Source organism: Mobula hypostoma, chromosome 4 (genome assembly GCF_963921235.1).
Source record: "Mobula hypostoma chromosome 4, sMobHyp1.1, whole genome shotgun sequence".
NCBI lineage: Eukaryota > Metazoa > Chordata > Chondrichthyes > Myliobatiformes > Myliobatidae > Mobula > Mobula hypostoma.
In genome coordinates, this window is record NC_086100.1 from 158746574 (window position 1) to 158762339 (window position 15766).

General features: G+C 43.1%; 1 protein-coding gene across 4 annotated transcripts in view; it reads right to left on the minus strand.

The window, feature by feature from the left end:
* Positions 1-15766, minus strand: part of npnta (nephronectin a) — a 92940-nt gene that overhangs the window by 12466 nt on the left and 64708 nt on the right. For all 4 annotated transcript variants that reach the window (XM_063046820.1, XM_063046818.1, XM_063046821.1 and 1 more), the window contains one exon: positions 1335-1594. In XM_063046820.1, the coding sequence (XP_062902890.1) occupies positions 1335-1594 (260 nt within the window). The remainder of the gene's footprint in view (positions 1-1334; positions 1595-15766) is intronic.

Below are 15766 nucleotides of genomic sequence, written 5' to 3' on the forward strand. Positions count from 1 at the left end.
CACGTGGTAGTGTGTTTGGAACTACCCACTCGGGGCGGACCTTCCGGGGACAGTCTGACGTCACGTCCGCACTGTGGGTCGCAGGGGTCCATGGGAGGGGAGATTTAAGTGCGCGATTTTGAAAAGTAAAGGCATTCTGAGTTCAGCTCTCTCTGTCTCCGTGTGTTTCTTTAGTAACGCGTTTGCGCGTGACTACACCACCTTGATATTTCACCAGACTGCAGTAAGTCAGGATCAAGAAAAGAGAACGAGAAAGCTTATCAAATTTGCACAAGATTGAATTCTCAACAGTATGCACATTAATAGTGTAAACATTCCTGTGCAATCTTTGATAAATAAGCAAAGCCTATCACCATACATCGCTTGGAGATCTGCCCTCCTACACAATCAGAGGCCTGTTTAATTTTGTCACTCCATATCGCCCTATTTTCTTGAGAAGATAGACATCCTACAGCAATTCCCATACCCTTGGGCCATTTCAAAACCTTCATCCCACCAATAAAATAGTTCTGAAGATTGTCTTGGTTTTTTTGGAGGAATACATTCGAGCTAATATCTGCACATATAGATTACTGAAGCAAGAATTAGATTTTAGATAATGGATTGAAAGAGAAATGTTGGCTATAGAAGCCACTTCAATTTTCTTAAGTAGCACCATCAGATCATTTGAGGGCAGACCATCTTGTGCTAATCACCCATGATTTTCACCCCTTTGATTTCTCTTAGCAGTCTTGTGAGAAATCTGCGTTCCTCTAGTTCTTGCTCTAGTGCATCCCCAATTATCTATGTCCTTTCATGTGTCTTGGTCATAACATTTTGATTTTCCTATTTCCTTTTTCTCCTGTAATACAACCCTCAGAACTCTTCTATCATCAAACATCTGGTCACCTGTCCTTATGCATTTTCTGTTCACATAATATATGGTCACAGATCATTTTGTACAAAACTAATTTTTAAGCATTTTTATATATAAAAGGTGAGATCTTCATTCAGTTCTAGGGAGAAGTGACCACTAGTTCTTGGAGAAGGACTTGGGAAGCCCTCTGTTTTGTCATTTTTTCCTAAAAATTCCCCTTGCTTTTCTGCGTTGTACATGGTTATTTCCAACTGCAATGCCTTTAGCAGGATGCAGCCCATCTGTGCACAGTAAATAAGTTTTCCACAGTCATCAAAGGCGCATCTTGATACGAGTTGCTCAAGCTGAGTGTTGGCAGTGACACATGCAGACAGCTGTTTCTGAGCAGATTGTGCACGTGGCACTTGAGAATGATCACATGCAGTAGGATTGAATGCTCCTCCACACACACAAAAAAACTTCTCCTTGCAGTACTCACACTTTCAAGACCTGGTCCTCTTAGTGTGAACCGACTTGTCCTCCAGCCGTGCCCTCTGTTCCTTTCCCACATTGGATACCCGTAACTGCCATTCTTCCTCACAAACACCTGGATCTTTCCAGGAGAGTCTCCGGATAACTTGTGCCTGAAGGTCAGACAGAGGTTGCCTGTGTGTGCCTTTCGCCCCAGTGCAAAGAAAAGATGGGCGGCTTCCCTTCTTTTGTAGGTAGACACAGAAAGACTCAGATACCAACCATGACCTAAAAACACAAGCAGGAGAGAAATGGACTTGGTACATACAAGGGTTGCTATTAAAATGGAAGTAAAACAAACAGGCATCATCAGCCAAATTTCAGAAAGAAAGAACGAACTTGAATTGATAAAGTGCTTCTCATTCTCTTGATATTCCAAAGCAATTTTCTGCAAATGAAAGATAGTCACTTTGTACTATGAACAACATGTGTTGAACAAAATCCCACGAAAGCATTGTGATTAATAGCATGGCAGAGCTGAACTGGCAGAGGGTAGTGGTCAAATGGTCTGTAATTAGTGATGTTCTGCAGGGATCTGTACTGGGACTTCTGCTGTTTCTGTGATGTATATAAATGACCTGGATAAAAATGTAGATGGATGGATTAGTAAGTTTGCAGATGCTGAAAATCCAAGCGACATACATAAAATGCCGGAGGAACTCCGCAGGCCAGGCAACATCTTTGGAAAAGAGTAAAGACTCAACGTTTCAGGCTGAGACCCTTCATCGGGACTGTAAAACAAGATGAGAAGTCAGGGTAAAGGGGGGAGGGGAGGAAGAAGTACAAGGTGGTAGGCGATGGAAGAAACTGGGAAAGGTGGAGGTTGGTAAAGAGCTTGTGAAGTTGATTGTTGGAAGAGATAAAGTGCCGGAGAGGGTTGAAGGCCATGTGAGAAGGGAAAGGGAAGGAGCATCAGAAGGGGGTAATGGGCAGGTAGGGAGATAAGGTGAGAGAAGGAATGGGAATGAGAAATGGTGAAGGAGAGGGGGGAAATTAATGGAAGATCGAGAAGTCATGTTCATGCCATCAGGTTGGAGGCTACCCAAACGGAATATAAAGTGTTACTCTTCCAACCTAAGTGTGGCCTCATTGCAGCAGTAGAGGAGTCCATAGACTGGCATGTCAGAATGGGAGTGGAGAGTCGAACTGAAATGGGTGGCCAATGGGAGATACTCGGGAGACTTCTGGTAACTACTCGACAAAGCAATCTCCCAATCTACATTGCGTTTCACCAATATACAGGAGGCCACACTGGGAGCACTGTATACAGTTGATGACCCCATAAGGCTCACAGGTGAAGTGTTACCTCATGTGGAAGGACTGTTTGGAGCCCTGAATGGTAGTGAGGGAGGACATGTAGGCAGGTGTGGCACTTGTTCCACTTGCAAAGGTAAGTGCCAGGAGGGAGATCAATGGGGAGAGATGAGTGGACAAGGGAGTCATTTGGAAAGCGATCCCTGCAGAAAGTGGAGCGTGCGAGGGAGGGAAAGATGCGATTAAGATGTTATGGATAGTGTAAATGAATGGCAAAGAATAGATCGGGATATAGATCAGTTGTAGATATGTGTGGAGAAATGGCAAATGGAGTTTAACCTGGCCAAACATGAAGTGTTGTACCTTGATAAGTCAAATGTAAAGAGACAGTACACTGTTTAAGGACAAGGCCATTGGCAATATTGATTGAGGAGCAGGGGGATCTTGGAGTCCAAGTTACAGGTCCCCAAAATTGGCTCCACAGATTGATAAGGTGATTAAAAAGGCATATGGCATGCTTCCCTTAAATATCATGTTATTGTCTTTATTAGTTAAGGCATTGAGTTCAATTGGTCCCCTAATCTGAGGAAAGACATCCTTGCCATAGAGGGAGTACAAAGAAGGTTCACCAGATTGATTCCTGGGATGGCAGGACTTTCATATGATGAAAGACTAGAACGACTAGGCTTATACTTGCTAGAATTTAGAAGATTGAGGGAGGACCTTATTGAAACGTATAAAATCCTAAAGGGATTGCACAGGCTAGATGCAGGCAGATTGTTCCCGATGTTGGGGTAGTCCAGAACGAGCGGTCACAGTTTAAGGATAAAGGGGAAGCCTCTTAGGACCGAGATGAGGAAAAACTTCTTCACACAGAGAGTGGTGAACCTGTGGAATTCTCTGCCACAGGAAATAGTTGAGGCCAGTTCATTGGCTATATTTAAGAGGGAGTTAGATATGGCCCTTGTGGCTAAAGGGATCAGGGGATATGGAGGAAAGGCTGGGGCGGGGTTCTGAGTTGGATGATCAGCCATGATCATACTGAATGGCGGTGCAGGCTCAAAGGGCCGAATGGCCTACTCCTGCACCTATTTTCTATGTTTCTAAAAGCCAGGAAGTTATAATCATAGAGTCATAGAAGTGAAGAATTGTAAATAAGAGCCAGAGAATACTACAGCACAGAAACAGGCCTTTTGGCCTATCTAATCTATGCCAAACTATTTGCCTGGCTAGTCCCATCGACCTTGACCCTGACCAAAGCCCCCCAAACCCCTCCCATCCATGTGCTTATCCAAATTTTTCTTAAATATTGAAATCAGATCCACATCTCCACTTCTGCCGACAGCTCTTTCTACAATGTCACCACCATCTGAATGAAGAAATTCCCCCTGAAGTTTTCCTTAAACATTTCATTTTTCACCTTTAACCCATGACCTCTAGTTCTAGTGTTTTCCAACCTCAGTGGAAAAATCCTGCTTTCATTTGCCCTATTGATACCCCTCATAATTTTGTATAACTCCATCAATTTTTCCCTTAATCTTCTACACTCTAAAGCAGGGTTTCCTAACCCTACTGTGCCATGGACCAATACCATTAAGCAAGGGGTCCGTGGGCCTCAAGTTGGGAACTCCTGCTCTACAGAATAAAGTCCTAACCTATTAAACCCTTCTTTTGCAACCCAATCCTTCAATGCTGGTAACATCCTTGTTAATTTTCTCTGTACTCTTTCAACCTTATTTCCATTTTTCTTGTAGGTAGGTAACCAAAACTGCACACAATGCTCAAAATTAGGCCACACCAAAGTCTTGTACAACTTCAAGATAACATCTCATCTCTTGTTCTTGAGACTTTGATTTATGAAGGCCAATGTGGAACAAGCTTTCTTTGCAACCCTATCTACCTGTGACATCACATTCAAGGAATTAAGGAACTATATTTCCAGATCCCTCTTCTACTGCATACCTTAGAAGGAAGTAATCATGTAAATCCTACCCTGACTGGTCCCACCAAAGTGCAACACCTCACACTTATCCATATTAAATTCCACTTGATATTTTTCCAGCTGGTCCAGATCCTGTTGCATGATTTAACAGTCTTACTCAATGTCCGCTACACCCCCAATCTAGGTGTCATCTGCAAAACTGCTAATCCATTTTATCACATTATCATCCAGATTGTTGATATGGATGACAAGCAACAAAAGACCTAACACTGATCCCTGCAGCACACCACCAGTCCCAGGCTTCTAAGTCAGAAGGGCAACCATCTACTACCACTCTCTGGTTTCTCCCACAAAGCCAATGTCCACCCCAATTTACTACTCATCTTGAATGCCAAGTGACTGAACCTTCTTAATTAACCTCCATATGGGACTTTGTAAAAGGCCTTGCTAAAGTCCACGTAGACAATCCACTGCCTTGCCTTCATCAACTTGCCTGGTTGTCATCATCATCAAATGCTGTGTCGTACAACATAGGCCATGGTCATGATTCACAATGATGAACAACCATGATTGTTCTTGGCAAATTTTTCTACAGAACTGGTTTGCCATTGCCTTCATCTGGACAGTGTCTTTATAAGATTGGTGACCCCAGCCATTATCAATGTGCTTCAGAGATTGTCTGCCTGACGTCAGTGGTCGCATAACCAGGACTTGTAATATGCATCAGCTGTTCATCCTTACCCAAGAGTGACCTGCAGGCTTGTGGAGGGAAAAAGCACCTTATACCTCCTTTGGTAGAGGAGACATACATGACCATAAGATGTAGGAGCAGAATTAGGCCATTTGGCTCATCAGATCAACTCTGCTATTTCATCACGGCTGATCCAATTTTCCTCTCAGCCCCTTTTCACCATATCCATTCATGCCCTGACCAATCAAGAATCTATCAACCTCTGCCTTAATTATACATAAAGACTGGCCTCCACAGCTGCCTGTGGCAAAGAATTCCACAGATTCACCACTCTCTGGCTAAAGAAATTCCTCCTTATCTCCATTCTAAGTCCTCTGGTCTTAGACTCTCCCACCATAGAAAACATCCTCTCTACATCCACTCTATCAAGGCCTTTCACCATTCGATAGGTTTCAATGAGGTCACCCCTCATTCTTCTAAATTCTAGTGAATACAGGCCCAGAGCCATCAAACACTTTTCATAAGCCATTCAATTCTGGAATTATTTTTGTGAACCTCCCTTGAACCCTCTCCAGTTTCAGCACATCCTTTCAAAGATAAGGGGCCCAAACCTGCTCACAATACTCCAAGTGAGGTCTCACCAGTGCTTTTATAAAGTTTACATTACATCCTTGCTTTTATAATCTAGTCCTCTTGAAATAAATGCTCACGTTATATTTGCCTTCCTCACCACAAACTCAACCTGCAAATTAACCTTTAAGAAATCCTACACAGGGACCCCAAGTCCCTCTCTGCCTCCGTTTTTCATATTTTCTTTCCTTTCAGAAAATATCAACCCTCTCACTTCTTCTGCCAAAGTGCATAACCATACATTTCCCGATACTGTATTCCATCCACTATATTTTTTGCCCATTCTCTTAATCTCTCTCAGTCCTTCTGTAGCCTACTTCCTCAAAACTACTTGCCCCTCAACCTATCTTCATATTATCTGCAAACTTTGTAAAAAAGCCATCAATTACATCACCCAAATCATTGACATATAACATAAAAAGAACTGGTCCCAACACAGACCCCTGTGGAACACCACTCATCACCAACTGCCAGTCAGAAAAGGCTCCCTTTATTCCCACTCTTTGCCTCCTGCCAATCAGCCACCACTTTATCCATGCTAGAATCTTTCCTGTAATATCATGGACTCGCTTGTGAAGCAGCCTTGTGTGTGGTACCTTGTCAAAGGCCTTCTGAAAATCTAAATACACAACATCAACTGATTCACCTTTGCCTATCCTGCGTGTTACTTTTTCAAAGAATTCCAGCAGATTTGTCAGGCAAGATTTTCCCTTGAAGAAACCACGCTGACTATGGCCTATTTTGTCATGTGCCTCCAAGTAGTTTGGGACCTCATCCTTATTAATCAACTCCAACGTCTTCCCAATCACTGAGATCAGACTAACTGGCCTATATTTGCTTTCTTCTGCCTCTCTGCCTTCTTGAAGAGTGGAGTGACATTTGCAATTTTCCAGTCTTCTGGAACCATTCTAGAATCTAATGATTCTTGAAAGATGATTGCTAATGCCTCCATAATCTCTTCAGCCAGTCCTTCAGAACTCTGGGGTATACAACTTCTGGTCCAGGTGACTTATCTACCCTCAGACCTTTCAGATTCCCGAGACCCTTCTCTCTAGTTATAATAACTTCACACACTTTATGCCCCTTGACACCTGCAACCTCCACCATACTGCTAGTGCCTTTCACAGTGAAGACTGATGCAAAATACTTATTCAGTTCTTTTGCTATTTCATTGTCCCCCATTACTATCTCTCCAGCATTGTTCTCCAGCGATCCATTCCATTATCACCTCCCTTTTAAACTTTATGTATCTGAAGAAACTTTTGGCATCCTCTTTAATATTACTAGCTAGTTAACTTTCGTATTCCACCTTTACCTTCTTAATGACTTTTTAGTTGCCTTCTGTTGATTTTTAACAGCTTCTCAATCCTCTAACTTGCCACTAATCTTTGCTCTATTATATTCCCTGTCTTTGGCATGTATCTTGGCTTTGACTTCTATTGTTAGCCACAGCTGTGTTATCTTTCCTTTCGAATACTTCTTCCTCTTTGAGATGTATATATTTGTGCCTTCCGATTTGCTTCCAGAAATGGCATATGTCGTGAAATTTGTTGTTTTGCGGCAGTGGTACAGTGCAATACATAATAAAAAAACTATAAATTACAGTAAGGATGGGCCGAAGGGCCTGCACTTTTCTATGACTCTACTGTGTATAAAAATAAAGTAAATACTGGGCCCCATTCAGGGCCCCAAACAGTCCTTCCAAGTGAGGCAACACTTCACTTGAGAGTCTATTGGGGTCATCCAGCACATTATCCTCCGCAACTTCTGCCACCTTCAACAGGACCCCACCACTAAGCACATCCTTCCCTCTCCACCCCTCTCCGCTTTCCACACAGATCGGTCCCTCCGCAACTCCCGGATCCACACGTCCCTCCCCACGGATCTCCCACTCGGACTTATCCCTGTAAGCGTAGGTGCTACACCTGTCCCTACACCTCTTCTCTTGCCACCATTCAGGGCCCCAAACAGTCCTTCCAAGTGAGTCTGTTGGGGTCATCTATTGCATCCGGTGCTCCCAGTGCAGCCTCCTCTACATCGGTGAAACCTGATGCAGATTGAGTGACCGCTTCGTCGAGCACCTCCACTCCGTCTGCCAAAACAGACAGGATCTCCCAGTAGCCACCCACTTCAACTCTGCTTCCCATTCCCATTCAGATATGTCCATACATGGCCTCCTCTACTGCCATGATGAGGCTAAACTCAGATTGGAGGAGCAAAACCTCATATATCGTCTAGGTAGTCTCCAGCCCCTTGGTATGAACATACAATTCTCCAACTTCTGGTAATTCCCTCCCCCTCCCTTCCTCTATCCCTATGTCACTCTGCCCCCTCCCCCAGCTACCTATCAACTCCCTCATGGTTTCGCCTCCTTCTACTACCCATTGTGTTTTCCCCTATTCTTTCTTCACCTTTCCTGCCTATCACCTCCCTGCTTCCCCTCCCCCATCCCTTTATCTTTCCCCTTACTGGTTTTTCACCTGGAACCTACCAGCCTTCTCCTTCCCCCCCAACTTTCTGTATAGGGCATCTGCCCTTCCCTCTTCAGTCCTGACGAAGGGTTCCGGCTAGAAACGTCGACCGATCTTTTCCATGGATGCTGCCTCACCTGCTGAGTTCCTCCAGCGTGTTGTAAGTGTTGCTTTGACCCCAGCATCTGCAGATTATCTTGTGTTTAAGTAAATACTGTACGTAGTGCAAAAAGCAAGAAGAAAAAATGTGAAGTAGTGTTTATGGATTCATTGTCCGTTCAGATCTTAGATGGCAGAGGAGAAGAAGCAGTTCCTGAAATGTTGACAGCATGTCTTCAGGCTCCTGTACCTTCCCCTTGATGGTAGCAATGAGAAGAGGGCATGTCCTGGGTGATGGAGCTCCTAATGATGAATATGGCCTTTCTGAGACATCGCCTGCTGAAGGTGTCCTCAATGCTGGAGAGGCTAGTGCCCATAATGGACCTGGCTCAGTTTACAACTTTCTACAGCTTTTTCTGATCCTGTGCAGTGTCCTCTCTATACCAGGTGGCAATGCAGCCAGGTAAAATACTCTCCATGGACATCTGTATAAATTTGTGAGTTATTTGGTGACAAACTCCTCAATTAAATATAGCCACTGTCGTGCCTTCTTTGTAATTACATCAATATGTTGGGGCAAGGATAGATCTTCAGAGATGTTCACACCCAGAAACTTGAAACTGCTCATCTTTTCCACTTCTGATCCCTCGATAAAGACTGGTATGTGTCCCCTCGACTTTCCCTTCCTGAAGTCCACAATCTATTCCTTGGTCTTCCTAATGCTGAGTACAAGATTGTTGTTGCAAAGCAGAACTATCTCACTCCTGTACAACTCCTGGTCACCATCTGAAATTCTGCCAAAAATAGTTGTGTCATCAGCAAATTTACAGATGATATCTGAGCTGTGCCTAGCCATGCAGGCGTGGGTTTTGAGAGAGTAGAACAGTGGGCTAAGCACACATCCTTGAGGTGTGCCAGTGTTGATTGTGTAAGCAAGGGGAAAATGTTATTTCCCATCCACACTGACTGTGGTCTCCTAGTGAGGAAGTCAAGTATCCAGTTACAAAGGGAGGTACAGAGGCCCAGGTTTTGGAGCTTGTTTATTAGAACTGAGTGTATGAATGTGTTAATGCTGAGCTGTAATCAATAAACAACAGTCTGATGTAGGTATAAGTATTGTCCAGGTGATCCAAGACCAAGTGAAGAACGAGTGAGATTGCATCCACTGTTGACCTATTGTAAATCTTATGTTTCTATCTAGATCCATTGTAGATCTAGAATCGCACACTCTCTAGTTGGTACCTCTATTTACTAATTGAATGCTTTTGACAAACTCTATCCCATCCAGCCCTTTTATAGTATGAGAGTCCCAGTCAACATGTGGAAAGTTAAAATCACCTACTCGCACAAGTTTATGTTTCTTGCAACAGTCTGCGATCTCTTCACAAAATTGCTCCTCTAAATCCCATAGACTGTTCGGTGGACTACTATATATGTGATCATCCCTTTCTTACTCCTCAGTTCCACCCATGTAGCCTTACTAAAATTTGATTCATGTTGAAGCCTTATATAAGTTTAGTTAGGCCGCATCCAGAGTATTGCACACAGTTCTGGTTCCCTATTGTAGGAAGGATCTCAAGGTTTTGGAGAGGGTGTAGAAGAGCTTTACCAGAATGCTGCAAGGATTAGAGGTCGGCTAAATTTGGGTTGTTTTTTCTAGAGCTGCAGAGGCTGAGGGGAGATCTGATAGAGGTTTAAATGATTATGAGAGGCAGAGATAGAATGAACAGACAGCATCGTTCTCCCCCCAGAGTCGAAATGTCTGAAACCAGAGGGCATGTATTTAAGGCGAAAGGGGGTAATTTCAAAGGAATTGTGAGGGGCAAGTTTGTTTTTTTGAACACAGAGAGTGGTGGGTGGCTAGACTACACTGCCTTAGTTGGTGGGAGAGGCAGATACATTAGGGACTTTTAAAGACGTTTAGATAAGCACATGAATGTGAAGAAAATGGAAGGATACGCGCATTGTATAAGCAGAGGGGATTCGATTAATTGGCCAATTGTTCATTAATTTATTTAACTTGTCACACCTGTGGGCAAAAGGGCCTGTTCCTGTGCTGTACTATTCTTAAGGGTACAACTCCAACATAGTCTACATGCTGAACTCCCTGCGCTTGTCTTTTATTCACAGTGCCCTAATCTCAAGATGCATTATTTAGAAAACCCTGAAACCAAAATACTGGCTTGGCTAGAAAACCCTATCCTCTCCTTGCTAAAGCAGAAAATGAAGTAAGCTTTAGTGTCCACCCATTATTACAAACAAAATACTAAGCACAAGAGATTCTGAATATACTGGAAATCTTGAGCAATACACACACAGTGGTGGAGGAACACTGCAAATCAGGTATCATCTATGGAGTGAAATGAACAGTCACATTTTTAGCCGAGTCCTTCATCAGGACTGGAAATGAAGGGGGCAAAAGTCAGGATAAGAAGTTTGAGGAGGTGGAGTACAAGGTTGTATGTAATTTCTCCCTCTTCCTCTCTTATTTCATTCCCCATTCTGGATATCCTCTTTCACCCTTTCTCTTCTCCCCGCCAACCTCATGAACTGCCCCAGTTCTCCTTCTCTTTCATTTATTCCTTGTTCAACTGTCCTCTCCCATAGAATTCCTTCTTCTTTAGCCTTTTTATATCTTCCAACTCTAACCTCCCAGTTTCATACATCACCCCTCCCCCTCCCATGGTTGCACTTGTCACCTCCAAGCTTGTACAGCCCCTCCACCCCCACCCCACCTTCTTATTCTGGCTTCTGCCCCCTTCAGTTCCAGTCCTGATGAAGGGTGTTGGCTCAAAATGTCGACTCTTTATTCCCCTCTATGGATGCTGCCTGACCTGCTGAGTTCATCCAGCATTTTCTGTGTGTTACACTAGAACAGCGAGTTGACTGGTAAATGATGTACAAAGATTTAAGATGAATTAAGATTGACTGTATACAGCAGCTTTCACACCCTCGGGACCTCTACAGAGAGCTTTACTATCAATAATTTTGAAATTCAGTCATGTTGCAAAGATTGGCATACGAACTGGGGAGAAGTGCCTTGTGTGGTGAATTATTATGACTTGAAATGTACTGTCTGAAAGGATGATGGAGGCAGAATCAGTAGTAGCTTTCAAAAAAGGAAGAGGGATGAAAGGAATAATTGGAGAACTTTTTCAAAGAGTTGGCAGAGATAATATAATATTCTATGCCTAATGTAAATGTAACCAATGCCAAAAAAAAACTTATTGACAATAAACAGTCAGCATTAGAATTATTTTGAGTGCTGCAAGTTTTCTTTTGCCCTTTCGGCACAAATGTTCACAGTTAACAAGATAATTGTTGCCATGGCTCACCACATCTTTGTTCCTCATGCACAACAGTCAGCAACCAGCACATCACAACAGTTCAGAACAGAGCACAGGGTTTGAATTTGTATTTTAAAGACACTGAATATTCTGTTTGCAGGGAGAGATAGCTTTTTTGCCCCAGTTCCTCTGTCTCCACCACATCTGCTTTCAGGGTGAGACTTTTCATTCCAGAACAACTGAGATGTCCTTCTTCTTCAAAGAAAGGGACTTCCCTTCTTCCACCATCAATGCTGCCCTCATCTGCATCTCTCCCATTTCATACACATCTGCCCACTCCACACCAGGAATAGGGTTCCTCTTGTCCTCACCTACCATCCAACAAGCCTCAACATCCAACACATAATTCTCCATAATGTCCACCAACTCCAACAGGACCCCACCACCAAGCACATCTTTTCCTCACCTGCGCACTCCACTTTCCGCAGGGATCACTCCCTACGCGACTCCCTCGTCCACTCATCCCTCCCCACTGACCTCGCTCCAGGCACTTAGTCTTGCAAGTTGAACAAGTGCCACACCTGCTCCTACACCCCTTCCCTCACTACCATTCAAGGCCCCAACAGTCCTTCCAGGTGAGGCGACACTTCACCTACTGTATACGGTGCTCCTGGTGTGGCCTCCTGTATATCAGTGAGACCCAATGTAGACGGGGAAACCACTTTGCTCCATCTGCCACAAAAAGAGGGATTTCCCAGTGGCCACCCATTTCAATTCTACTTCCCATTCCCATTCCATGGCCTCCTCTACTGCCACGATGAGACCACACTCAATTTGGAGGAGCAACATGTTATATTCCATATGGATAGCCTCCAACCTGATGGCAGAACATTAATTTTTCAAACTTTTGGTGATTGCACCCCCCCCACTCACCACTCCCCATTCTTGTTTCTCTCTCACACTTTCTCTTCTCACCTGCCCATCAACTCCCTTTGATGTTTCTCCCCCTTCCTTTTCTTCCATGGTCTTCTGTCCTTTCCTATTAGATTACCTCTTCTCCAACACTTTATCTTTCACCTGTCAACTTCCCAGCTCTTTCCTTCACCCTCCCCCCAGTTTAATCTATAACCTGCCACTTTATACTTCTTCCTCCCCTCCCCTCCCCTCCCCTCACGTTCTTATTTTGACTTTTTCTCCCTTTCCTTCCAGTCCTGATGAAGGGACTTGGCACAAAATATCGACTGTTTACTCTTTTCTATTGATACTGTGTGGCCTACTGAGTTCCTCCAGCACTTTGTGTGTGGTGCTTTGGATTTCCAGCAGCTGCAGATTTTCTTGTTTGTTTTTAGCTTTTTACATTTAACTGTAACTGCAAACGATTTACACACACACAGTAATCAGACTAAATAGTCTCTAATGGTGTTTGTACTCCATATGAATCATGACATCTTATTAATATATGCTTCTGTTCCATTCTGTCTCAAATGTTCACCTAACTTCCTTTACATTCAAAATGCCGCCACTTGAACTATTCCTGGTTTTATTAAGTTCCACATTCTAACCAAGAAGCATTTCTTCTGAAATTCCACTGAATTCATTGGTAACTCTATTAATGGCCCTCAGTATTGGGCAACAAAATAAGAGTTGTACCGCACTTAATTAACGTACACTAAATTAGAATTGTGTTCCTCTCATCAGTAATGCAATTTACATCAGTAACAACAATTTGCATTTATACAGCATCTTAAAATTGAGGAATATCCCACAGTTGAGTCCAGGAGAAACAAATCGGACAGTGAATGTATCTAGTGGCACCCCAGAGCCACCTGGGTTTAGTTATGGAAGGCAGTACCCATTCTCCTGACAGTCACGGGAAGCACATTCTATCTGTGCCCATCAAATTATGTGACTCCTCAATTTCACCTTTCTCATATTTTCACATTTGTTCTAATATTTTAAAAAGGCCATTCAGCCCATTGTGTCTATGTGGCCCTCAGAGCAATCCCATCATTTCCATCCCCCAATTTAATTCCTTGCAACCTCGTCTCTCTCAAATGTTCTAAATACTCACTTCTCACTGCCCTGGTAAAGGATCTAACATAACTCATCGTTATGATACTAATGAATGGTCCCCAATACGATAAGATGGACTCCAGACCTCATTATAACCTTCCACATTACTGTCTGCCTGCACTGCATGTCTGCAACTGTAACACTTTAACATGTTATTGTTTTCCCTTATACTTCTTCAATGTATTGGTGAGCTCAAATGATTTGTGTGGATGATTTTCACTGTACTTTGATACATGTGACAACGATAAATCAACATGCCAATGTTACTGCCCTATAGGCAATATACACCAAAGCAGCACGTCTGTAGGATGTGGGGGGAGGGGAATGGAGTACCCAAGAGAAATCAATGGAGCCACATTAAGAATGTGCAGACTCCACACAGACAGTGCCTGTGGTCAAGACTTAACCTAGGCTATTGGAGCTGTGCAACAGCTCTACTTGCAGTGGGAAGTTGCCACCCTAAACATACTTCATAATCAAGCATCCTTGTTATGGGTGGACTTCGGATGATGTGAGTATCTGATTGCTTCCTTAAAAGTAGGAAGGTGCCAACAAACTCCATCCACACAGTTCAGTTGTAATCCTGCCTGGGGACTGGTATCTATGGAGAGTTGTTGGCTCAGATGCAGTTTAAGGAACAGAATGAATCATTCGGATTTGAAACATTCATATAGAGTCTTCCACTGATTTCCCGCTGGACTTGGGACTTGTACTTACGAAGAATTCTTCATAAGGTTTAAGGTACCATTCCCATTGAGAACATTCCTATTTAGTCTTTTACTGCCTTCCTGCAGGCCTTCTGTGCATGCCCTGGGTTTGTGCTCATTCCTGAGATCTGGGTGTATCTAGCAACATTATGTTTACTGTACAACACTGACAACCCTTTCAAAATTGTCTGCAGAACCTCTTAGGAGTCTTATTTCAGGAAATGCACTATCCTCTTCTTCTCTTCCAATTATTCCGAGAAGATGATGGCAGACTTCCTTCTGTCTTCTTCGGAATTTTAATTATATATATTGGTGACTCTTACACAGTCCCTAGATTAGGACCGGGACGAGAAATTGGATTTCTAATATACACTGAACAATAGACTTTCATCAGGACACTTCTCAGCATCTTGTTTCTCATGTTTCTGTATCATTTCATGATATAGAATGAAACTATTTGGCCCATTCTAAAATAGCTAGGATAGGTTAAGGTTTTATCCTGTTATGCTTAGTGCTTTCTACTTTACATAGAGATTGTACTTTCTAAGTTTCCTTGGCTGCAATGTTCTTGAGGACATCCTGGAGTTGTAACAGCCTGGAATAGCAATGCTCCAGTGCAGAAGGAAGCTTAGAACTGAAGCTAAACTGTGAGATATACAAACTGAGGGATTTCTGCTCACCCTATAAGCTAAGGACATAAGATTAGAAAACCTTCACTTCCATGAACATTTGGGAAGTAAACCTGCACTATACGCTTGTGCTTAGATTTGATCTATTCATTTTACAAGCAATTAGTTGAAAGGAGACCTCTGTTAAGATCACTATGCAATAGTTTTTGCTATAATCAATAATAATAATAAATAGTGCTATCAAACCAATCCTTGCCCTGAACTGATCCCCCATCTGCTGTGCTTCTGTGACTATGTTAATACATTTGAGAGTCAATAAAGTCATTATCCAGGCAACAGTCTGCAGTCAGGGTGTGTTAGCCTTTGCCTGCTGCCCATATAGCATGGTATATGCCATCTGGCAGAGCGCAAACATTCTGTCTGCTCAGAAGCTGGACAAGGACGTCCCTCATTCTAATTTTTCCCTGCTTCTTCCTGACCTTGGTGTCTGCACTTGCTGGCCTCCTGTTGTCTCTCTTAATTTGTTCTGCATACCTGTTTAAGTAATAGCTTCCCTCCAGTGGTGTTTTGTCAGGGTCATTGTAACAAACTACTGTTGTCATCCAGAGTTGGCATGT